Source organism: Petromyzon marinus, chromosome 54 (genome assembly GCF_048934315.1).
Source record: "Petromyzon marinus isolate PM22_M1 ecotype Great Lakes invasive population chromosome 54, UKy_Petmar_22M1.pri1.0, whole genome shotgun sequence".
NCBI classification, from domain to species: domain Eukaryota; kingdom Metazoa; phylum Chordata; class Hyperoartia; order Petromyzontiformes; family Petromyzontidae; genus Petromyzon; species Petromyzon marinus.
Window position 1 is genome coordinate 6,729,230 of NC_133720.1, and position 26,878 is coordinate 6,756,107.

The 26,878-nt window shown below is 51.8% G+C and overlaps 1 protein-coding gene across 3 annotated transcripts in view; it reads left to right on the forward strand.

The window, feature by feature from the left end:
* The window catches only part of LOC116954274 (forkhead box protein F1-like), a 74,475-nt gene that overhangs the window by 41,868 nt on the left and 5,729 nt on the right, over window positions 1-26,878 (forward strand). For 2 of the 3 annotated variants that reach the window (XM_076052140.1, XM_076052138.1), the window contains one exon: window positions 23,707-25,319. In XM_076052140.1, coding sequence (XP_075908255.1) covers window positions 24,017-25,319 — 1,303 coding nt within the window. In that variant the 5' untranslated portion in view covers window positions 23,707-24,016. The remainder of the gene's footprint in view (window positions 1-23,706; window positions 25,320-26,878) is intronic. The other variant, XM_076052141.1, reaches the window with a different exon arrangement.

A 26,878-nucleotide genomic window follows, 5' to 3' on the forward strand; every position in this document is an offset into this window, starting at 1 on the left:
TCTCCCCTAGTGGCGATGTTTACACAGCGCCAGGTACTCATTTGAGGCTGAGTCGACCTAGGGGAGGCCCAGGACCGAAACGTGGGGTTCGTAACGCAGCGTGCTGACCACGACATTCGCCCTCCCACACACAGCCACACACAGACACACACAGTTACGCACAGTTACACACAGACACACATAGTTACGCACAGTTACACAAAGATTCCCCGTGTAGCCTGAACAGACTGTTGGGGCAAGTGTTGTGAGCGAGCACCTACGAAGGCCGGCACGGCACATGAGGGGGTGGGTGGCCAACACCACGCCCAGCCGCCTTTGTCTCCCCAGTGGCGATGTTTACGCACCGCACCAGGTACTCATGTTGAGGCTGAGTCGACGTAGGGGAGGCCCAGGACCCGTTCAGATAATTGTCACTGGCGTTGGCCGTGAGCGGAAATCGAACCCGGGTCGTCAGGTTCGTAGTGCAGCGCGCTAACCGCTGCACCACCGCTCCCCACAAACAGTAACACACACACCGAGCCACATTGCCACACAAACACACACACTCGCACACACTCACACAACAACCGCCATTCGCCACTAAGTGGCGGTGACGTCACTACGACGCTTGTGCCAGGCCATGTGCACCTTGAGGCCACGTGAAGTGTCGAACGCCCGCTGGCAGGAGGTCACGGGGCAATCCCAGGTGCCACGGGTCGACTGACTGAGATGAGTGGCTGATTCACCACCTGTGCCCCCTACAGTGCCAACCTGCTGTGCTTTAGCCACCCGGCGCTCCGCTCGTTGTTGTGAGCGTCGCTCCTCCGCCCTCCGTTGTTGTTGGAGGGCGACTGCCTCCAACTGCCCAGTAGCGTCCTTCACGAGCCTCCTCCACAGAAGCCGATCTTGACACCGCTGGTACCAGTCATCGGCAAGTCCACTCAACTCCACGTCCTCCTGTACCACATCACTCCATCTCTTCTTGAGCCCGTGCCGCGCCCGTTTAGCCCCCTCGATCCGGCCGAACAAACGCTGTTTCGGCATGCGGTGGCTGGGCACAGACACACACACACAGCTACACACACACGGACACACACACAGCCACACACTCACACATACAGCCACACACACAGGCACACATACAGACACACACATACAGCCACACAGAGACACACAGCCACACACACACAGGCACACACAGCCACACACACACAGGCACACACAGCCACACACAAACAGGCACACACAGCCACACACACAGACACACACACACAGACACACAGATACACACAGACACACAGGCACACACAGACAGACACACACACAGGCACACACACACACAGACACACAGGCACACACAGCCACACACACAGGCACACACGCAGCCACACACACACACACAGGCACACACACACACAGGCACACACAGACACACAGGCACACACACACAGGCACACAGTAAAACACGGCCAGCCACGGGGGTCTCGCCCGACCTTGACCAACAGCTCTCCCCATCGCCCCTTCCACTCCGCCCAGCTCATCCATCAATCAGCGCTTAATTGCTCAAGTGGTGGGGGGGGGGGGACGCTAGTGAAGAGTGGGGGCTAGTGGGGGGTGGAGAGGGTGAGGGTGGGTGGGGTGGGCGGTAGTGGGGGGTGGGGGCTAGTGGGGGTGGGGGAGTTTTCAAGGGCGCGTGACCACGAGTCATGAACTTCGCGGCCGTGTTGGTGCGGAGCGGCGCGAGACGAGTTGCAGTCGTATCATCATCAGCACCATCACCACCATCATCATCACCATCACCACCATCATCACTATCATCACTATCATCGTCACCATCATCACCATCATCACTATCATCATCACCACCATCATCACTATCATCATCACTATCATCATCACGACCACCATCATCACCACCATAATCACCACCATCATCACCACCATCATCATCACAAACATCATCACCACCATCATCATCATCACCGTCATCACCACCATCATCACCATCAACATCACCACTATCATCATCACCACTATCATCATCACCACCATCATCATCACCACCATCACCATCATTACTATCATCATCACTATCATCATCACCACCATCATCACCACCACCATCATCATCACCATCATCATCATCACCACCATCATCATCACCACCATCATCATCACCATCATCACTATCATCACCACTATCCTCACCATCATCACTATCATCACTATCATCACCATCATCACCATCATCACCATCATCACTATCATCATCACCACCATCATCACTATCATCATTATCACTATCATCACCACCACCACCACCATCATCACCACCATCATCACCACCATCATCATCATCACCATCATCATCACCACCACCATCATCATCATCACAAACATCATCATCATCATCACCACCATCATCACCATCAACATCACCACTATCATCATCATCACCACTATCATCATCATCACCACCATCATCATCATCACCACCATCACCATCATCACTATCATCATCACTATCATCATCACCACCATCATCATCACCACCACCATCATCATCATCACCACCATCATCATCACTATCATTATCACCACCATCATCACTATCATCATCACCACCATCATCATCACCACCACCATCATCATCACCACCACCATCATCACCACCACCATCATCATCATCATCACCACCACCACCATCATCATCATCACGACCACCACCATCATCATCATCACCATCATCACCACCATCATCATCACCACTATCATCATCACCATCATCATCACCACCACTATCATCACCATCATTACCACCATCATCACCACTATCATCATCATCATCACCACTATCATCACCATCATCATCACTATCATCATCACCATCATCACTATCATTACCACCATCACCACCATCATCACCACCACCACCATCATCATCATCACCATCATCACTATCACCATCATCACTATCATCATCACCATCATCACTATAATCATCACCATCATCACTATCATCATCATCATCACCACCATCATCATCACCACCACCATCATTATCATCACCACCATCATCATCACCACCATCATCATCACCATCATCATCACCATCATCACCACCATCATCACCACCACCACCATCATCATCACCACCATCATCATCATCACAAACATCATCACCACCATCATTATCATCATCACCATAATCACCACCATCATCACCATCAACATCACCACTATCATCATCATCATCATCACCACCATCATCATCACAATCAACATCACCACCATCATCACAAACATCATCACCATCATCACTATCATCATTATCATCACCATCATCACCATCATCATCATCACCATCATCATCACCATCATCACTATCATCATCACCATCATTATCACCACCACCATCATCATCACCATCAACATCACCACCATCATCATCATTACCATCTTCACCACCACCATCATCATCACCATCATCAACATCACCACCATCATCATCACCATCAGCAGCATCATCAGCATCAGCCACGGTCTATCCACTGCTGGATGGAGGAAGTTGACGCCTGTTTGATTTGTTGCACGGATTTTTTTTCTCTCCCGCACCTCCGATGACAGCGGCTGGCTACGTACGTTGCGAAAGTAGTTCTACGTGAGATGATGATGATGATGACGCCGTTAAGCGAAGGTTACCCGCATATTGAACACGGGGAGATCCGTGGCGCTCCGTGAGCACAGCAGCAGCAGCGACGACGATGAGGACGAAAACAAACCACACAAAAACAAATTATGAAGATTGCAGAGAACGAGCTGAGCAGGGACCCTTGAGAGAGAGATTGCTCAACTCACAGCCCCCCCCGCCCACCACCCAGCCCCGCCCCTCTCTGCCCACATAGCACACCACCAGCACCACCAGGAGCAGACCCCCCCGAAGTCGCCGCCTACAACGCGAATGCAAGGGGGCACCCACCCAGCACACCGACAAACAACATGTTCGCCACGATGCCCTAGGGGATGTTAACTACCTCGCCTGGTATACAGGAGGCCGTGGGTTTCTCTTTCCCCGTGGTCGCGTGGATTTTCTCTGCGGGGCCTCAGATTTTCGCCTCCACATTGACAATGAACGCCACGCGTTCAGAGTGTTTGGCCGCTGCTCTACATTTCTCCACGCGACGATGACGATGATGACGACGATGACGACGACGACGATGATGATGACGACGACGATGATGATGACGATGACGACGATGACGACGCCGACACGCCACTTCGTGTGAGCCATCATTCGTGATGGCCAGGTCGCTTCTGAAAAACAAAAATTAGCCACGCGGCATCTCAGTGGGGCCTTACGTGGTAAAATTAAAAACAAATAGTCGAATATACTACCGTTAGACTTCCTCTCTCCATCTCCTCTCGCTGAACAGTAGTTGTGTGAACTTCTTTCACACCGCACATAGCCCACCGCGCTCATCGGAGGCGATTCAAATCATCGCACGCCCCTCTCGCTATTCCTATTTGGTGTTTCTGTGTTCCAGAGCAATCGACCTTAGTCGTGTCCGGGCCAAGCCCGCTCTGATCCACGTGCTCCTCTCGCAGTGGAACTCCGTGCTTTGATCAGCATCATCATCATCATCATGGTTTATCTACTGATGAATGGAGATCGATATGATGATGGCATTAATCACCAGCGTGCGTTCTCTGACCCACGTGCTCCTCTCTGTGTGGTCTCACTCAGTGGAGCTCCGTGCTTTTATCAGCAGCATCATCATAATACAGTGACAACTGCTTGCGAAACGACGTCAAAGTTGCGTGTATGTTGAACTTCTTTCGCACCGTACGTAGCTATCCGTGCTAATCGGGGGTACGAACTATTGCGGGACGAAAGCCTCCCTCCCCACGCTGTGTCGGTCATGGGGGATTGCTCGACCATACTTCACCACGCTGGTCAGTGCGTGGGGGGGGGGGGTTAGTGTACCAAGGTGTACGTCGGGGATGCGTTCCTGAAAGGTGCGACGATGATGAATGTCGAAACGACGTCAATCATCGAAGCCATTTAACAGGGGTAGTAGTAGTGGGTGGTGGTGGGTGGGTGGTAGTGGTGGTAGTAGTGGTGGGTGGTGATGGGTGGGTGGTAGTGGTGGTAGTAGTGGTGGGTGGTGGTGGTAGTAGTGGTGGTGGTGGTAGTAGTGGTGGTGGTAGTAGTGGTGGTAGTAGTGGTGGGTGGTAGTAGTGGGTGGTGGTGGTGGTAGTAGTGGTGGGTGGTAGTAGTGGTGGGCGGTGGTAGTAGTGGGTGGTGGTGGTGGTAGTAGTGGTGGGTGGTGGTGGTAGTAGTAGTGGTGGGTGGTAGTGGTAGTAGTGGTGGTGGTGGTAGTAGTGGTGGGTGGTGGTGGTAGTAGTAGTGGTGGGTGGTGGTGGTAGTAGTGGTGGGTGGTGGTGGTAGTGGTGGTGGTAGTAGTGGTGGTAGTGATGGTGGTAGTAGTGGTGAGTGGTAGTGGTAGGTGGTGATGGTAGTAATAGTGGGTGGGTGGTAGTAGTGGTGGGTGGTGGTGGTAGTAGTGGTGGTAGTGATGGTGGTAGTAGTGGTGAGTGGTAGTGGTAGGTGGTGGTGGTAATAGTGGTGGGTGGTGGTAGTAGTGGTGGTAGTGGTGGTAGTAGTGGTGGTGGTGGTAGTAGTGGGTGGTGGTGGTAGTAGTGGTGGTGGTAGTAGTGGTGGTAGTGATGGTGGTAGTAGTGGTGGGTGGTGGTGGGTGGTGGTGGTGGTAGTAGTGGTGGGTGGTGGTAGTAGTGGTGGTAGTGGTGAGTGGTAGGTGGTGGTGGTAGTAGTGGTGGGTGGTGGTGGTAGTGGTGGGTGGTGGTGGTAGTAGTGGGTGGTGGTGGTGGTGAAGGCTGAGAGGCGACAGACAGCGAGAGAGGAACGGACGACGCTACAGTCAGCGTCGTGAGCGTGTGGGGGTTGAGGCGACGCAGGTCAAGGTAGCGGTAGCGGTGTTGATATAATACAGTGGCGACGTACTTGCAAAACGACGTTAAAGGGGGAGATGTAACTCGGGGTATTACTGCACTGTATAAACAAACACTACACAGTATATATGGACATAGTGTTCTTAAAAAAAGACAATATTCGTCTCAGAGGGGACATTACTACGTTGCCTCTTATTTTAGTTATCAAGTAAAATTTTCCAAAATCACTCCAACCCGGTTAAATATAGAATGCTGGGGGGCAACGTTGGGCCAACGTTGGCTCCCAAACGGTTCCACCCACATCCCAACGTTGAGCCAACGTTTGACCAACGTTGTTGAACCAACGTCTGACCAACGTTGTTGAGCCAACGTTGAGCCGACGTTGGGCTAATCGAGTTCTAAGCACATGGCCCAACCGTTGGGCCAATGGTGCTCCTCTTCCCGTCGCTCGGTGCGACTGCGTGCGTCTCTCCCTCTCTCTCCGCGTGCGCCTCTCCCTCTCTCTCCGCGTGCGCCTCTCCCTCTCTCTCTCCGCGTGCGCCTCTCCCTCTCTCTCCACGTGCGTCTCTCCCTCTCTCTCCGCGTGCGTCTCTCCCTCTCTCTCTCCACGTGCGTCTCTCCCTCTCTCTCTCCACGTGCGTCTCTCCCTCTCTCTCCACGTGCGTCTCTCCCTCTCTCTCCACGTGCGTCTCTCCCTCTCTCTCCACGTGCGTCTCTCCCTCTCTCTCCGCGTGCGTCTCTCCATCTCTCTCTCCACGTGCGTCTCTTCCTCTCTCTCCGCGTGCGTCTCTCCCTCTCTCTCCACGTGCGTCTCTCCCTCTCTCTCCGCGTGCGTCTCTCCCTCTCTCTCCACGTGCGTCTCTCCCTCTCTCTCTCCACGTGCGTCTCTCCCTCTCTCTCTCCACGTGCGTCTCTCCCTCTCTCTCCGCGTGCGTCTCTCCCTCTCTCTCCACGTGCGTCTCTCCCTCTCTCTCCACGTGCGTCTCTCTCTCCGCGTGCGTCTCTCCCTCTCTCTCCGCGTGCGTCTCTCCCTCTCTCTCCACGCGCATCTCTGCTTCGCGCGCGCACACTGATCCGGTTTAAGTGCCCGTGTTTAGAAGTGAAATGAGAAGAACGAGGGCAAAGTAATCTGAGTACCCGCGGCACACGACGGGAAGCGGAGCGCGCGGAGTCAGTTGTGCAACGGGGCGACATGACCGAATACAGGGTTACGGCGATGCCGAGGCGGAAGCTTCCAAGGGGGACAAAGGGAGGGCACTGGGCTCGAGATGAGATGCAGGAAGAAAGCAGCGCCAGGCAGGAAGAGGAGGAGATGGGAGGAGGGGTGGGGTGGGGGGGTAAAAATAATGACCCGACAAAGATCTTGTGGATGAGTTCGTGATGATGATGATGATGATGATTACGAGAGGGGAGGGAAGACGGAGAGAGAACGGAGGAGCGCGCGGAAGCGAGCTTGAGCAGAGGTGCAGCGTCTGTTTTCACAGGGGGCGGGGTTTTAAGTGGGGGGGGGGGGGGGGCACACACAAGTCACGTGATTTACGGGAGGCTCGAGCCGACGTTGGCTTTGTGAACCGCACGCCACAGCGAGCGATCCCCTGCAACGCGTTTAAATCCCTACGCGCGACGATGTTTTGGTGTTTTCTTGATAGCTTGACAAACCTCAAAAAAAAAACACCAAAAAGCGTACCTTGACATTTGTGCAAGCTGCGAGCCGGCGGTGACGCATCTGCAACCCGGTCCTGTGGGACAACGTGGCAAGCGTGACAGAGTAGAGGCCACCAAACACCGTCGAGTCGAAGGGGACCTCGATCTGAAGCTTCCGTGACTGCAGGAATCCACGTGGTAGGTAGAAAATGTATTTTTTTATATATATATAGGGTCGGGATCGAAATGTATTTTATTTTATAGCTACGTGACTTTACCGAAGGAACCAAAGAGAAGGGGAACCTTGTCCATGGGGCCCCGTGGTGACGAGGTGTCAACTAGCTCGCCTAAAAAAAAAACTATAAACTTTAGCCTAATTTATTTATTTATTTCACCAGGTGAGGCCCCACTGAGCGACGTGGCACTTTTTCAGAAGCCACCTGGCCATCGCAAATGATGGCTCAACGAAGTGGCCGATCATCATCACGTGGACATTTATAGCAGTAGCAAAATACTCTTGAGCGCGTGATGTTGATTCTAAATGGGGGAAGGGAAAACCCGGAAGACCCGCAGAAAAATCCACGCGACCACGGGGAGAGAGAGACACTGCAAGCTCCAAATATACAGCAGCAGCAGGCATAATCAGGGTCGAGATCGAACCCACGACCTCCTGAATACCAGGCGAGGTAGTTAACATCTCCTAAGCCACCGTGATGATGATGAGAGAGAGACACTGCAAGCTCCAAATATACAGCAGCAGGCATAATCAGGGTCGAGATCGAACCCACGACCTCCTGCATACCAGGCGAGGTAGTTAACATCTCCTAAGCCACCGTGATGATGATGAGAGAAAGACACTGCAAGCTCCAAATATACAGCAGCAGGCATAATCAGGGTCGAGATCGAACTCACGACCTCCTGCATACCACGCGAGGTAGTTAACATCTCCTAAGCCACCGTGATGATGATGAGAGAAAGACACTGCAAGCTCCAAATATACAGCAGCAGCAGGCATAATCAGGGTCGGGATCGAACCCACGACCTCCTGCATTCCAGGCGAGGTAGTTAACATCTCCTAAGCCACCGTGATGATGATGAGAGAAAGACACTGCAAGCTCCAAATATACAGCAGCAGCAGGCATAATCAGGGTCGGGATCGAACCCACGACCTCCTGCATACCAGGCGAGGTAGTTAACATCTCCTAAGCCACCGTGATGATGATGAGAGAGAGACACTGCAAGCTCCAAATATACAGCAGCAGCAGGCATAATCAGGGTCGGGATCGAACCCACGACCTCCTGCATACCAGCCGAGGTAGTTAACATCTAAGCCACCGTGATGATGATGAGAGAGACACTGCAAACTCCAAATATACAGCAGCAGCAGGCATAATCAGGGTCGGGATCGAACCCACGACCTCCTGCACACCAGGCGAGGTAGTCAACATCTCCTAAGCCACCGTGATGATGATGAGAGAGACATGCAAGCTCCAAACATACAGCAGCAGGCATAATTAGGGTCAGGATCGAACCCACGACCTCCTGCATACCAGGCGAGGTAGTTAACATCTCCTAAGCCACCGTGATGATGATGAGAGAGACATGCAAGCTCCAAATATACAGCAGCAGCAGGCATAATTAGGGTCGGGATCGAACCCACGACCTCCTGCATACCAGGCGAGGTAGTTAACGTCTCAAAGCCACCGTGGCGCTCAGGAGGAGGTCGTAGGTTCGATCCCAACCCTAACGCATTTGGAGTTTGTGAGTGTCTCTCTCTTTCTCTCCCAGTTGCCGAACGGATTTTTTTTCTCCGGGTCCTCCGATTTCCCCTCCATTTTGAGAATCAACATCGCGCGCTCAAATGTATTTAGCGACTGCTATAAATGTCCACGTGATGATGATGGTCGGCCACTTCGTTGAGCTATCGTGTGTGACGGCCAAGTCGATTCAGACAAAAGAGCCACGTGGCTCAGTGGGCCTTACCTGGTCAAATAAAAAAAAGAGTTTAGTTGAAATCTTGCTAAGTTGAAATCTTGATCAAAAAAAGAGTTTAGTTGAAATCTTGATAAGTTGAAATCTTGATAAAAAAAAAGAGTTTAGTTGAAATCTTGATAAGTTGAAATCTTGACAACAAAAAAAAGAGTCTAGTTGAAATCTTGATTTGAAGCTTTCGTGACTGCAGGAATCCATACTCTTTGGTTCTTTCGGTAAAGTCACGTGGGTAGAAAATTAATAGATCACGACGGTTCGATCGCAACACAAGCGACCGTCTTCTCACCTGATCCATTAATTTTCTACCCACGTGACTTTACCGAATACACCAAAGAGTAGAGTTTAGTTCAGAGTTCATCTGAACGCTCCTTCTATGGCAGGCCACTTCTGCTAGCAGTGGCACGATCAGCGTAATTTCCTGGCTGCACCTCTATCTTTTTTTAATCCGTTACAGTGCGCGGATTGTAAAAACAAAACCAAAAACTGGCAGAGTTAAATTGAGTTTGTAAACTGACGGGAGCTATCGAAGCGCTCACAATCCCAAGGTGCCAATAGATACAAAGACAAAGATCCTCCGTATAGCCTTAACAGACTGTAGGGGCAAGTGCTGTTAGCGAGCACCTATGAAGGCCGGCACGGTACACGAGGGGGTGTGTGGCCAGCACCACGCCCGACCGCCTATGTCTCCGCAGTGGCGATGTTCACGCACCGCACCAGGTACTCATTTGAGGCCGAGTCGACCTAGGGGAGGCCCAGGACCGGTTCAAATAATCGTCACCGGTGTTGGCCGTGAGCGGGAATCGACCCCGGGTTCCTAGCGCAGCGTAGCGCTAACCGCTGCACCATCGCACACACGACTCGAGATGCGTGATCAAAAGCCAATTACACATTCTGTAATACTCGTGCAGGAGCTAGGCACAGGCCCATATCAACAAGCGGCCAGCCACAACCAGCACTGTCAGAGGTGTAATTGGCAACGTTCAGTGGCGTGGTAATGACATTATCAGCTCAGCGGGTGCGGAAATCGGTTAAGGTGGGGGGGGGGGGGGGGGTGGTCCCAATATTCGATTCGTCTCGCACGCTCGCACCTAGGCTAGACGTGTTAATCGATTAGCACGGTTGGCGACGTACGGTGCGAAAGAAGTTCAACATGCACACTGCATGTTGAACTTCTATATATTAAGAAAAGCTATAAAAAGACTCGGCCCTTGCGTGACAGCGTTCATTTAAGCTCCGTCTTCTGGATAGACCTGTTTCTTCACCTGAAGAAGGCCACTTGTGTTGTGGCCGAAACGTCGTGAGATTTTTATTATTTATTATTTCATTTCCATTCTACGTGACTTTACCGAAAGAACCAAGAAGATGCACACTGCCCATACACTAACGCTACGCGTAGACTGGCACTGCTCATAGACTAACAATGTCCATAGACTCAACACTGCACCTCCGATTAGCACGGTTGGCTACGTACGGTGCGAAAGAAGTTCAACACGCACGTGCGTACAAGCGCCCCTCCACTTGCCTAATCGCATCATTAAGCATTTCCATAAAAATAGAACTTCAAACGGCGTTTGACACAGGTGTTGTTGTCGTTGTTGTTCTTTGACACTGTTGTTGTCAACATATCTCGTGGTGGGTTGTCAAAGGGGGCTCCCCAACTCATGACGCCGGGGTGGAGGGGGGGTGAAGGGGGGGGCGTGGTTCCCCCCTGACCCCGCCCCACGCTGGTGACGTCACTGGTAATGGTGGACAACACGTGCCGGGGATTGAGCAAGGTCCTTGTGAGGACTCGAGAGGCGCCATCGTCGTGGTGGTGACCACCGCGACGATGGCGGGGTGAGTTCAACAATGGAGAAGCGCGAGAGAGAAGGGGAGAGAGAAGGGGACTGTGCGCTGCATGGTGGTGAGTGGGTGGGTGAGTGGGTGAGTAGATGGGTGTGTGGGTGAGTGGGTGAGTGAGTGGGTGAGTGGATGGGTGAGTGAGTGGGTGAGTGGATGGGTGAGTGGGTGTGTGGGTGAGTGGGTGGATGGGTGGATGGGTGAGTGGGTGAGTGGGTGAGTGAGTGGGTGAGTGGATGGGTGAGTGGGTGGGTGGGTGGATGGGTGAGTGGGTGGATGGATGGGTGAGTGGGTGGATGGGTGAGTGGGAGAGTGGGTGGATAGATGAGTGGGTGGATGGGTGAGTGGGTGAGTGAGTGGGTGGATGGGTCAGTGGGTGGATGGGTGAGTGAGTGTGTGGGTGAGTGGGTGAGTGAGTGGGTGAGTGGGTGGGTGGGTGGATGGGTGAGTGGGTGGATGGATGGATGGGTGAGTGGGTGGATGGGTGAGTTGGAGAGTGGGTGGATAGATGAGTGGGTGGATGGGTGAGTGGGTGAGTGAGTGGGAGAGTGGGTGGATGGATGAGTGGGTGAGTGGGTGGATGGATGAGTGGGTGGATGGGTGGATGGATGAGTGGGTGAGTGGGTGGATGGGTGAGTGGGTGAGTGGGTGGATGGGTGAATGGGTGGATGGATGAGTGGGTGGATGGATGAGTGGGTGAGTGGGAGAGTGGGTGGATGGATGAGTGGGTGAGTGGGTGGATGGATGAGTGGGTGGATGGATGAGTGGGTGAATGGGTGGATGGATGAGTGGGTGAGCGATTAATGGTGACCTTCAGTGGGGTGGTAGTTGAACGGAGTGGTGGTGGATGAACAGTGCGGTGGAGTTGGATAAACAGCGTGGTGGTGGTGGTAGTGGTGGCGGATGAACAGTAGTGGTGGTTAACGGCGTGGTGGTTGAAGAGAGTGGTGGTGGTGGTCGTTGAACAGGGTGGTGGTGGTGGTGGTTGTGACGGGACAGTCCGTCGTGTCTGGTAGAACCGAGTCGTCAACACGGGCGGAGGAATGAACGATCGAAGGATGGAGATCGCACGAAAGGAGCAATGGAATTCATACTCAGGGGAGGAGTGGGTCTCGGAGATATTCCCTCTCCAACCGCCCCACCCCCACCATCACGGCTATCCGCAGCAAACATTAGAAAGACATTTTTCGCAAAAAGGATCGGCAAAAAAAAGATGTAAAATAAACAAAACAAAAATATAAACACGGTGAATTAGTCATCCGCGGATTATGCCAACGACGCGCCGATTATGAACGGCAATTAGAGTTAATGGCCGGAAATTCTCGCCACGACTTCGTGAAGAATGGAGGGGACGACGGCAGTGGGCGCAGACGCGGGCTCGAGATGAGTTTCGGGGGCGACGCGAAGTCGCGTGCAACCAGTCGCGTGCAACCAGTCGCGTGCAACCAGTCGCGTGCAACCCAGGTCGCTCGGTCGACCCAGGTTGCGTGCAACCAGTCGCGTGCAACCAGTCGCGTGCAACCACGAACTGCGGCGTACCCGCGCGAACTGCCGTGTTGGGTGGTGGCGGGTTTAACGACACATTTATATATTTACGCGATCTAACCAAGAAAAAAAAACCTGTGCAATGGATAATATTGGTCGCCGAAAGTCTACTCCGTGTTAAACTAAAGAAGTGTGTGTTCAAACCCAAGTGCACAGCTCCCCGCTGCTTCTGCGGCCGTCTGGAACGTTCTCTTCCTTCCGATATTAGTAAGCGTACTGTGCACTTGGGTTAGAAACACACTTCTTTAGTTTAACACGCAGTAGCCTTTCACGTAAACAGAACGTGCCAATTCGTCACCAGTACAGCACTAGCATGTAGTGTATTGTATAGTAGTGTAGTGTATCGTAGTGTAGTGTATAGTGTAGTGTATAGCGTAGTGTACTAGTACAGCGCTAGCATGTAGTCATTGTAGTGTATAGTGTAGTGTATAGTAGTGTATAGTAGTGTATAGTAGTGTATAGCGTAGTGTACTAGTACAGCACTAGCATGTAGTGTATAGTGTAGTGTATCGTAGTGTAGTGTATAGTAGTGTAGTGTATAGTGTAGTGTATAGCGTAGTGTACTAGTACAGCACTAGCATGTAGTGTATAGTGTAGTGTATAGTAGTGTAGTGTATCGTAGTGTAGTGTATAGTAGTGTAGTGTATAGTGTAGTGTATAGCGTAGTGTACTAGTACAGCACACAGGTGTGTTGGAGAGCCAAGCCGCAACATTTTACAATCGGAGTACGACGTTTCGCCAGTAATTACGACCAGCTTCATCAGGCGACAGCCAGAATTGATTGGCACGTTCTGTTTACGCGACTCACCTTACTAATTGGCTGTGCCGGGTGGCGGTGGCAGGTTAAACGACGCATTTATATACAGTGAAACCTTGGATTGCGAGTAACTTGGTCTGCGAGTGTTTTGCAAGACGAGCAAATTTATTTAATAAATAATAACTTGATAAACGAGCGATGTCTTGCAATACGAGCAGTACGTGTATAGATACACTTTGTCTGCCGAGCGTCACGTGATCACAACTGAGCCAATGGTACTTCTGTCTCTCTCCCGCTGCGGGATTGTGGGTAATCGCTTTGTCTACCTAGCGTCACGTGATCACAACTGAGCCAATGGTTCTTCTCTCTCTCTCTCGCTGCGGGATTGTGGGTAATCATCTTCCATGCTCGGTCTCAGTCGGTGTGCCTCACGCGTATCGTCAACATCCGTGCGAGCGTATACTGTTTACTATAGTACTATAGTGTTGTGACCACGTGTATACTGTTTACTACAGTACTATAGTGTTGTGACCACGTGTATACTGTTTACTACAGTACTATAGTGTTGTGACCACGTGTATACTGTTTACTACAGTACTATAGTGTTGTGACCACGTGTATACTGTTTACTATAGTACTATAGTGTTGTGACCACGTGTATACTGTTTACTATAGTACTATAGTATTGTGACCACGTGTATACTGTTTACTACAGTACTATAGTGTTGTGACCACGTGTTTACTGTTTACTATAGTACTATAGTGTTGTGACCACGTGTATACTGTTTACTACAGTACTATAGTGTTGTGACCACGTGTATACTGTTTACTACAGTACTATAGTGTTGTGACCACGTGTATACTGTTTACTACAGTACTGTTTACTACAGTACTATAGTGTTGTGACCACGTGTGTACTGTTTACTACAGTACTATAGTGTTGTGACCACGTGTATACTGTTTACTACAGTACTATAGTGTTGTGACCACGTGTATACTGTTTACTACAGTGTTGTGACCACGTGTATACTGTTTACTACAGTACTATAGTGTTGTGACCACGTGTATACTGTTCACTACAGTACTATAGTGTTGTGACCACGTGTATACTGTTTACTACAGTACTGTATAGTGTTGTGACCACGTGTGTACTGTTTACTACAGTATAGTGTTGTGACCACGTGTGTACTGTTTACTACAGTACTATAGTGTTGTGACCACGTGTTTACTGTTTACTACAGTACTATAGTGTTGTCACCACGTGTATACTGTTTACTACAGTACTATAGTGTTGTGACCACGTGTGTACTGTTTACTACAGTGCTATAGTGTTGTGACCACGTGTATACTGTTTACTATAGTTATAGTACTATAGTGTTGTGACCACGTGTATACTGTTTACTACAGTACTATAGTTTTGTGACCACGTGTATACTGTTTGTTGTGACCACGTGTATACTGTTTACAATAGTGTTGTGACCACGTGTATACTGTTTACTATAGTGTTGTGACCACGTGTATACTGTTTACTATAGTGTTGTGACCACGTGTATACTGTTTACTATAGTACTATAGTGTTGTGACCACGTGTATACTGTTTACTACAGGACTGTATAGTGTTGTGACCACGTGTATACTGTTTACTATAGTGTTGTGACCACGTGAATACTGTTTACTATAGTGTTGTGACCACGTATATACTGTTTACTACAGTACTATAGTGTTGTGACCACGTGTATACTGTTTACTATAGTAAAGTGTTGTGACCACGTGTGTGTGCGTAAAGCATGTTTTTATTGTGTCCAAGTGTAGTGACTGTTCTTTACGAACTGTACTGCAAGTGAAAGTCGTCCTATACAATAACCCTCCTCCTCTCTCTCGTCTCCCTCACACCAGTCACGATTACATGTAATTAATAATTTTTATTACTTTATATTAAATTTAAATAATAAAAAAATAAAAAGGTATTTTGTATTCATCATTTTTTATATGAATACAGTATTTCTGTGCTGTGGAACGAATCATCTTGAGTTTCCATGATTTCTTATGGTGGAAATTCGTTTTTGATATACGAGTGCTTTGGATTACGAGCACGTTTCCAGGAACGCATTATGCTCGCAATCCAAGGTTTCACTGTATTCGCGAAAGGCCCTACCACTTTTGCCAGAAAAAAACAAACCACCTTCTAATTACGGATCAATTCTTTAGAACTGCTCTTGTTTTTTTGGCCCGTGTTGGCTGCGATGGCGAGGGTTTGTGGATCACACGAAGACGATTGTCAAACATTTCCTTCCACCCCGGCTAGCCGGGACAAGGTGGTACGGCAAATCGTGGACCAGTCTCCATCTGTTCCAACTCCCCGTGAATATCGATGCTCTGCCTTCTTCTTCTTAGTCTTCTTCTTCCTCCTGTGGAGAGGGGGGTGGTGGGCACCTCCAATCCGTTCAACAGTAAAGTCGACCAAGAAGCCCTGCACGGATTGAGACGACAACGCATATTTGAACGAATGTTTCAAAGATGACTCCTGCAATCTTAAAACAGCAACAACAACAACAAACATCCTTGATTTTGTGTGTGCCGTTCAAGGCCGTAATATGCTCAAAATGCCCCCCCCCCCAATATATTGCTATAAAAGTTGTATGTTTATATGATTGTGGTTATGGTTGTACTTTATGAATCCCTAATCTCTACCATTACATACAATGAAACAAGAAATGGTAAAAAAAAAAGAAAAAACAGAGCAATGTAAGACATTACACTATTAGACATTACTTTTGGTTCTTTCGGTAAAGTCACGTAGGTAAAAATATAAATAAAATGAAGTTCAAATAAAACAAAAATTGAAACAACTAAATCTGTATTCTTGGTTCTTTCGGTAAAGTCACGTTGAAGGGAAACAATAAACTATATATAAAACTATAAAATTCTCACGACGTTTCGACTGTAACACAAACAGTCATCATCAGGTGTGAAAACCAACGGCAAGAAACATCAACGTGACTTTACCGAAAGAACCAAGAATATTAATCACTGCAGTCACTAAAGCTTTAAATCAAAACGAAATCTGTTTTATTTTAACTTTCTTGCATTTTTACCTACGTGACTTTACCGAAAGAACCAAAGAGTATGGATCATTGCTGTCACGAAAACTTCAAATCTAGAACTATTAGACATTGTTGTGAAGCATGAATAAAAAGTCCATCCTATGTGTTAGTTAATTTATTTTTATATTTTAGCCAAGAAATTCATTTTCAAATTTAGATTTTTTTCTTGGGGGGGGGGGGGGACCCCCAGACCCCCTGGAAGATTTGGTCCCCCCCAATGTTGACCCCATGGCTACGGCCTTGACTCCGTTTATTGTCACGCCGACACCTCCGATTGGCACGGTTGGTCACGCACGGTGCGAGAGACGTGACACCACGACGCCTGTGCCAGGCTATGTGCACCTTGAGGTCACGTGAAGTGTCGAACGCCCGCTGGCAGGAGGTCACGGGGGCAGAACCAAGTGCCACGGGTCGACTGAGATGACTGGCTGATGCACCACCTGTGTCCCCTACTGTGCCAACTTGCTGTGCTTTAGCCACCCGGCGCTCCGCTCGTTGTTGTGAGAGTAGCTCCTCCGCCCTCCGTTATTATTGGAGGGCGACTGCCTCCAACTGCCCAGTAGCAGCGTCCTTCACGAGCCTTCTCCACAGAGGCCGATCTTGACACCGCTGGTGCCAGTCATCGGCAAGTCCACTCAGCTCCACGTCCCCCTGTACCACATCACTACCACGCAGCTGTAGACCACCACACAGCTGTAGACCACCACAGAGCTGTAGACCACCACGCAGCTGTAGACCACCACACAGCTGTAGACCACCACACAGCTATAGACTACCACACAGCTGTAGACTACCACAGAGCTGTAGACCACCACACAGCTGTAGACCACCACATCTGTAGACCACCACACAGCTGTAGACCACCACACAGCTGTAGACCACCACACAGCTGTAGACTACCACACAGCTGTAGACCACCACACAGCTGTAGACCACCACACAGCTGTAGACCACCACACAGCTATAGACCACCACAGAGCTGTAGACCACCACACAGCTGTAGACTACCACACAGCTGTAGACTACCACACAGCTGTAGACTACCACATCTGTAGACCACCACACATCTGTAGACCACCACACAGCTGTAGACTAACACACAGCTGTAGACTACCACACAGCTGTAGACTAACACACAGCTGTAGACCATCACGCAGCTGTAGACCACCACACAGCTGTAGACCACCACACAGCTGTAGACCACCACACAGCTGTAGACCACCACACAGCTATAGACCACCACACAGCTGTAGACCACCACAGAGCTGTAGACCACCACACAGCTGTAGACTACCACACAGCTGTAGACTACCACACAGCTGTAGACTACCACATCTGTAGACCACCACACATCTGTAGACCACCACACAGCTGTAGACTAACACACAGCTGTAGACTACCACACAGCTGTAGACTAACACACAGCTGTAGACCATCACGCAGCTGTAGACCACCACACAGCTGTAGACCATCACACAGCTATAGACTACCACAGAGCTGTAGACCACCACGCAGCTGTAGACCACCACATCTGTAGACCACCACACAGCTGTAGACCACCACACAGCTGTAGACCACCACACAGCTGTAGACTACCACACAGCTGTAGACCACCACACAGCTGTAGACCACCACACAGCTGTAGACCACCACACAGCTATAGACCACCACACAGCTGTAGACCACCACAGAGCTGTAGACCACCACACAGCTGTAGACTACCACACAGCTGTAGACTACCACATCTGTAGACCACCACACATCTGTAGACCACCACACAGCTGTAGACTACCACAGAGCTGTAGACCACCACGCAGCTGTAGACCACCACATCTGTAGACCACAACACAGCTGTAGACCACCACACAGCTGTAGACCACCACAGAGCTGTAGACTACCACAGCTGTAGACCACCACACAGCTGTAGACCACCACACAGCTGTAGACTACCACAGCTGTAGACCACCACGCAGCTGTAGACCACCACACAGCTGTAGACCACCACGCAGCTATAGACCACCACACAGCTGTAGACCACCACAGCTGTAAACCACCACACAGCTGTAGACCACCACACAGCTGTAGACCACCACACAGCTGTAGACTACCACAGCTGTAGACTACCACACAGCTGTAGACTACCACACAGCTGTAGACCACCACACAGCTGTAGACCACCACACAGCTGTAGACCACCACGCAGCTGTAGACCACCACATCTGTAGACCACCACGCAGCTGTAGACCACCACACAGCTGTAGACCACCACAGAGCTGTAGACTACCACGCAGCTGTAGACCACCACGCAGCTGTAGACCACCACAGCTGTAGACCACCACACAGCTATAGACCACCACACAGCTGTAGACCACCACACAGCTGTAGACTACCACAGCTGTAGACCACCACACAGCCATAGACCACCACACAGCTGGAGACTACCACACAGCTATAGACTACCACACAGCTGTAGACTACCACAGAGCTGTAGACCACCACACAGCTGTAGACTACCACACAGCTGTAGACCACCACACAGCTGTAGACCACCACACAGCTGTAGACCACCACACAGCTGTAGACCACCACACAGCTGTAGACTACCACAGAGCTGTAGACTACCACACAGCTGTAGACCACCACACAGCTGTAGACTACCACACAGCTGTAGACTACCACACAGCTGTAGACTACCACAGCTGTAGACCACCACATCTGTAGACCACCACACAGCTGTAGACTACCACAGCTGTAGACTACCACAGACAGTAGACCACCACACAGCTGTAGACCACCACAGAGCTGTAGACTACCACAGCTGTAGACCACCACACAGCTGTAGACCACCACACAGCTGTAGACTACCACAGCTGTAGACCACCACGCAGCTGTAGACCACCACACAGCTGTAGACCACCACGCAGCTATAGACCACCACACAGCTGTAGACCACCACAGCTGTAAACCACCACACAGCTGTAGACCACCACACAGCTGTAGACCACCACACAGCTGTAGACTACCACAGCTGTAGACTACCACACAGCTGTAGACTACCACACAGCTGTAGACCACCACACAGCTGTAGACCACCACGCAGCTGTAGACCACCACATCTGTAGACCACCACGCAGCTGTAGACCACCACACAGCTGTAGACCACCACAGAGCTGTAGACTACCACGCAGCTGTAGACCACCACGCAGCTGTAGACCACCACAGCTGTAGACCACCACACAGCTATAGACCACCACACAGCTGTAGACCACCACACAGCTGTAGACTACCACAGCTGTAGACCACCACACAGCCATAGACCACCACACAGCTGGAGACTACCACACAGCTATAGACTACCACACAGCTGTAGACTACCACAGAGCTGTAGACCACCACACAGCTGTAGACTACCACACAGCTGTAGACCACCACACAGCTGTAGACCACCACACAGCTGTAGACCACCACACAGCTGTAGACCACCACACAGCTGTAGACTACCACAGAGCTGTAGACTACCACACAGCTGTAGACCACCACACAGCTGTAGACTACCACACAGCTGTAGACTACCACACAGCTGTAGACTACCACAGCTGTAGACCACCACATCTGTAGACCACCACACAGCTGTAGACTACCACAGCTGTAGACTACCACAGACAGTAGACCACCACACAGCTGTAGACCACCACACAGCTGTAGACCACCACACAGCTGTAGACCACCACATCTGTAGACCACCACACAGCTGTAGACCACCACACAGCTGTAGACCACCACACAGCTGTAGACCACCACGCAGCTGTAGACCACCACACAGCTGTAGACCACAACACAGCTGTAGACCACCACACAGCTGTAGACCACCACACAGCTGTAGACCACCACACAGCTGTAGACCACCACGCAGCTGTAGACCACCACACAGCTGTAGACCACCACACAGCTGTAGACTACCACACAGCTGTAGACCACCACACAGCTGTAGACCACCACACAGCTGTAGACTACCACACAGCTGTAGACTACCACAGCTGTAGACCACCACACAGCTGTAGACCACCACACAGCTGTAGACCACCACACAGCTATAGACCACCACGCAGCTGTAGACCACCACACAGCTGTAGACCACCACACAGCTGTAGACCACCACACAGCTGTAGACTACCACACATCTGTAGACCACCACACAGCTGTAGACCACCACACAGCTGTAGACTACCACACATCTGTAGACCACCACACAGCTATAGACTACCACATCTGTAGACCACCACACAGCTATAGACTACCACACAGCTGTAGACTACCACACAGCTGTAGACCACCACACAGCTGTAGACCACCACACATCTGTAGACCACCACACAGCTGTAGACCACCACACAGCTGTAGACCACCACACAGCTGTAGACCACAACACAGCTATAGACTACCACACAGCTGTAGACCACCACAGCTGTAGACCACCACACAGCTGTAGACTACCACACAGCTGTAGACTACCACACATCTGTAGACCACCACACAGCTGTAGACCACCACACAGCTGTAGACCACCACGCAGCTGTAGACTACCACAGACAGTAGAACTGTTTATCATCACAATCAGTGGACGTTGTCACTGATTGTCACGTGGGTTGATTTGTCTTTGTCCTCGTTATCGACGTGAGCCCCCCCCCCAGCTCCCTCTTCCAAGCCCCCCTCTGCACCCACAACGCAATTAGCGAATTAATTAGCTAATATTTAAATGTCTGTGGTTGGAGGGATGGGATGTGATTAATGAGGCTTCGAATGCACGCAGGTGTGTCGCGTTAAGTGGCCAATCCAGCGATCCTTATGAATTATATAACGCGATTTTAATGTTTTTCATCGCGTGTATATATATTTTTTCCCCGTTAAACGAGTGCACGCGATATAATGTCGCGTTATATAATCGATGCTCTCTGGTTCTTTCGGTGAAGTCACACAAGCGTCGGTCATCAGTCACGAAAGCTTCAGATCAAGATGATTTACACGACTTGGTTTTTTTCTCCCGGTAAAGTCACGTAGGCTAAAAAAAAGATTGATACAAAATGTTACTTAAAATAAAACAAAAATGAAAGCAACTCAATTAAATCGCGACGTTTCGGAGCCAAAGCAAGCTTCCTTCATCAGATGTAAACAGCACAGCAAAATTACTGTAGGAATAGGAATTACTGTAGGAATAGGAATTGCTGTAGGGATAGGAATTACTGTAGGAATAGGAATTACTTTAGGGATAGTACAGTAATTTGCTGTGATGTTTAGATCTGATGAAGGAAGCTTGCTTTGGCTCCGAAACGTCGTGATGTAATTGAGTTGCTTTCATTTTATTTTTCTACCTACGCGACTTTACCGAAAGAACAAAACAGTATGGATCCTTGCAGTCACGAAAGCTTGAAATCAAAATTCAAGATTATATAATTGAGTATTTTTGTTTTTCTTCTATAGCTTAAATGTCATTTGTCCGCGCGCGTGCGGGACGCATCGGGCTCCAAGCGCCGGCCACCTCGACCGGTGACGATGACTCCGTCCACCCCCCCCCCACCCCGTGTGCCTGTCAGGGTGTTCGTGTCTTTGTGTGCGTGTCTGTCAGGGTGTACGTGTCTTCGTGTGCGTGTCTGCCAGGGTGTACGTATATTTGTGTGCGTGTCTGTCAGGGTGTTCGTGTCTTTGTGTGCGTGTCTGTCAGGGTGTCCGTGTCTTTGTGTGCGTGTCTGTCAGGGTGTACGTCTCTTCGTGTGGGTGTCTGTCAGGGTGTACGTGTTTGTCAGGGTGTACGTGTCTTGGTGTGCGTGTCTGCCAGGGTGTACGTGTCTGTGTGCGTGTCTGTCAGGGTGTATGTGTCTGTCAGGGTGTACATGTCTTAGTCTGCGTGTCTGTCAGAGTGTACGTGTCTTAGTGTGCGTGTCTGTCAGGGTGTGCGTGTCTTAGTGTGCGTGTCTGTCAGGGTGTACGTGTCTTGGTGTGCGTGTCTGTCAGGGTGTACGTGTCTGTCAGGGTGTACGTGTCTTAGTCTGCGTGTCTGCCAGGGTGTACGTGTCTTTGTGTGCGTGTCTGTCAGGGTGTACGTGTCTTGGTGTGTGTGTCTTCGTGTGCGTGTCTGTCAGGGTGTACGTGTCTTGGTGTACGTGTCTTCGTGTGCGTGTCTGCCAGGGTGTACGTGTCTAGGGTTTGTTCCATATTCTCGACAAAATCTTGGGGGAGCGGCGGCGCAGTGGTTAGGGCGCTGCACTCTGAGCCCGTGCCTGGGAGTCGATTCCCGGCCACGACTAACAGCAGTGGCGAAATGTTAACCACCTCGCCTGGTGTACAGGAGGTCGTGGGTTCGATCCCGACCCTGATTATGCCTGCTGAATATTTGGAGTTTGCGTGTCTTTCTCTCTTTCATCATCATCATCATCATCACGGTGGCTAGGAGATGTTAACTACCTCGCCTGGTATGCAGGAGGTCGTGGGTTCGATCCCGACCCTGATTACGCCTGCTGCTGCTGCTGCTGTATATTTGGAGTTTGCGCGTCTCCCTCCCCGTGGTCGCGTGGATTTTTCTCCGGCTCCTGCGGTCTTTCCGCCTCCACATTTCGAATAAGCATCGCGCGCTTAAGACTCTTTGACTGCTGTACATTTCCACGTGACGATGTTGATGATGATAAGCCACTTCGTTGAGCTCTCACTTGTGACGGCCAGGCCTCTTCTGAGAAAGAGCAACGTAGCTCTCAGTGTGCCTTGCTTACCTGATAAAATACAAAATCGTTTAGTCTTAATCTTTTTTTTTGCACTGGCTGTGTAGGTTGCATATGAATGGAGCGCTAACAGGTGTTGTGTGTCCATTGTCCCCTACCTGCACAGGTGTCTTCCTCTCGCTTATGCGCCTCCATCACCACCACCACCATCATCAGCAGCAGCAGCAGATATCTCGATCATAATCATCACTTCTTACGATCTTCATCTTGACTAACAAATCACCATCCGCTCGGTCACAATCAACAACATCATCATCATCAGCAGCTCCACCCTCATCAATATCATCAGAGCCATCGCCCCCACTATTGTCATCACCATCAGCAACAACAACATCATCACACCCATCATCCCCCCCTCCTCCCCTGCCCATCCATCACCTCCGCTCGCCACCACTCCCATCACCAGGCACCCCGCGATGGCCACCGTGGACCCCGCGTCTCGCCTCGCGGGGACTCTGCGGGCCCCCTCCTCCTCCTCCTCCTCCTCCTCGCTCTCCCACGCCGACCTCGCCACGGCCGTGCCGGGGCTGCCCCCCATCGGCGTCTCCTCGGACCCCGCGTGCCACGCTCCTCCCGGCGGCCTCCCCACCCCTCCATCGTCCGCCTCCTCCTCGTCCTCCTCCTCGTCGTCCGCCGGCTGCGCGGCCGCCGCCGCCGCCGCCGCCTCCTCCTCCTCCTCCTCCTCCAAGTCGGCGGCGCGCAAGACGACGGCGGGGTCGAGGAGGCCCGAGAAGCCCCCCTACTCCTACATCGCCCTCATCGTCATGGCCATCCAGAGCGCCCCGTCGCGTCGCGTCACCCTCAGCGAGATCTACCAGTTCCTCCAGAGCCGCTTCGCCTTCTTCCGCGGCGCCTACCAGGGCTGGAAGAACTCGGTGCGCCACAATCTGTCGCTCAACGAGTGCTTCGTGAAGCTGCCCAAGGGACTCGGACGCCCGGGCAAGGGCCACTACTGGACCATCGACCCGGCGAGCGAGTTCATGTTCGAGGAGGGCTCCTTCCGACGCCGCCCGCGCGGCTTCCGACGCAAGTGCCAGGCACTGAAGCCCATGTACGGAATGATGAACGGCCTCGCCTTCAACCACTCCGTCTTCGACTTCCAGGCGCCCATGGGAGGCCTCCAGTACCCCGGCTCCAACGGCTGCGGCGTAGGCGGCGTAGGCAGCCTCGCGGTGGGGGGTCACCAATCGCTGCAGGAGGCTTTGGCCGGTGTGGAGCCGTGCGTTGCCGGCAACGGCTCCGTCCTCTCCGCCGTTGTGCAGCAGCAGCAGCAGCAGGCGGCGGTGGGGGCCGCAACGTCTGCGTCGGCGTCGGCTTCGTCGGCGACGGGAGCGGAGGCCTCGTCCGCGCATCTGCCCTACGTGGAGTTCAACCCGCAGCTCGCCGGCTCCGTGGTCTCCTCGGGACTCGATGTCGGCGGCTCGTACGGCGGCGGCGGCGGCGGCGGCGGAGTAGGGGGCCAGTCGGGCCAGCAGGCGTGGCACAACTCTCACCACCATCACCACCACCACCACCACCCCGCCACGCACCACCACCCCGCCACGCACCCGGGCCACCACCACCCTCACCACCACGGCCACCACAGTCACCAGCAGCAGGCGCCGAACCCGTTCGTTTTCAACCCGGCGGCAGCGTCGGCCGCAGCCTCGTCGTCCTCGTCGCCCGAGCACATGTACAACGCTCACGCCACGGTGCGCGAGCCCCCCGGAGCACTCTCGGGTGAGTCCGCTCGGGGAGTCGGCCGTGACGTCCCCCGGCCTGGGAATGTGGAATTTGTCGGATGTACAGCAATGACCACGCTCCTCGCTGCTGCGACGGCGAATATCGAAAGGACGCCAATCATCGCAGCGATTTAACAGGGGTAGTAGTAGCAGTAGTGGGTGGGTGGTGGTGGTGGGAGTAGTGGGTGGTGGTGGTAGTGGTGGGTGGTGGTAGTAGTGGTGGTGGTGGTAGTAGTGGTGAGTGGTGGTGGTAGTAGTGGTGGGTGGTAGTGGTGGGTGGTGGTGGTAGTATTGGTGGGTGGGTGGTAGTGGTGGGTGGTGGTGGTAGTAGTGGTGGGTGGTAGTGGTGGGTGGTAGTGGTGGGTGGTGGTGGTAGTAATGGTGGGTGGTGGTGGTGAAGGCTGAGAGGCGACAGACAGCGAGAGAGGAACGGACGACGCTACAGTCAGCGTCGTGAGCGTGTGGGGGTTGAGGCGACGCAGGTCAAGGTAGCGGTAGCGGTGTTGATATAATACAGTGGCGACGTACTTGCAAAACGACGTTAAAGGGGGAGACGTAACTCGGGGTATTAATGGACTTGCAACTCGAGCTTAATGTATAATGTACCCCCCCCCCACTCCACAAACAATCACCACCTCAGGATCCTGGCCCCTCTTAGTGTGAACCTCGTTCTGTTTATAGCCGGGCGGTGGCGGTGGCTACGCTGCTGCTGCACATGGCAACTGCCTGTGTGTGTGACCCAGCACTGTGTGTGTGTGACCCAGCACTGTGTGTGTGTGACCCAGCACTGTGTGTGTGTGACTCGGCACTGTGTGTGTGTGTCACCCAGCACTGTGTGTGTGTGTGACCCAGCACTGTGTGTGTGTGTGTGACCCAGCACTGTGTGTGTGTGACTCGGCACTGTGTGTGTGTGTCACCCAGCACTGTGTGTGTGTGACCCAGCACTGTGTGTGTGTGTCACCCAGCACTGTGTGTGTGACCCAGCCTGTGTGTGTGTGTGACTCAGCACTGTGTGTGTGACTCAGCACTGTGTGTGTGTGACCCAGCACTGTGTGTGTGTGTCACCCAGCACTGTGTGTGTGACCCAGCCTGTGTGTGTGTGTGACTCAGCACTGTGTGTGTGACTCAGCACTGTGTGTGTGTGACCCAGCACTGTGTGTGTGTGACCCAGCACTGCGTGTGTGTGACCCAGCGCTGTGTGTGTGTGACTCAGCACTGTGTGTGTGTGACCCAGCACTGTGTGTGTGACCCAGCACTGTGTGTGTGTGACCCAGCACTGTGTGTGTGACCCAGCACTGTGTGTGTGACTCAGCACTGTGTGTGTGTGACCCAGCACTGTGTGTGTGACTCAGCACTGTGTGTGTGTGACCCAGCACTGTGTGTGTGACCCAGCACTGTGTGTGTGACCCAGCATTGTGTCTGTGACCCAGCACTGTGTCTGTGACCCAGCACACCACTGTGTGTGTGTGACCCAGCACTGTGTGTGTGTGACCCAGCACTGTGTGTGTGTGACCCAGCACTGTGTGTGTGTGTGACCTAGCACTGTGTGTGTGTGAC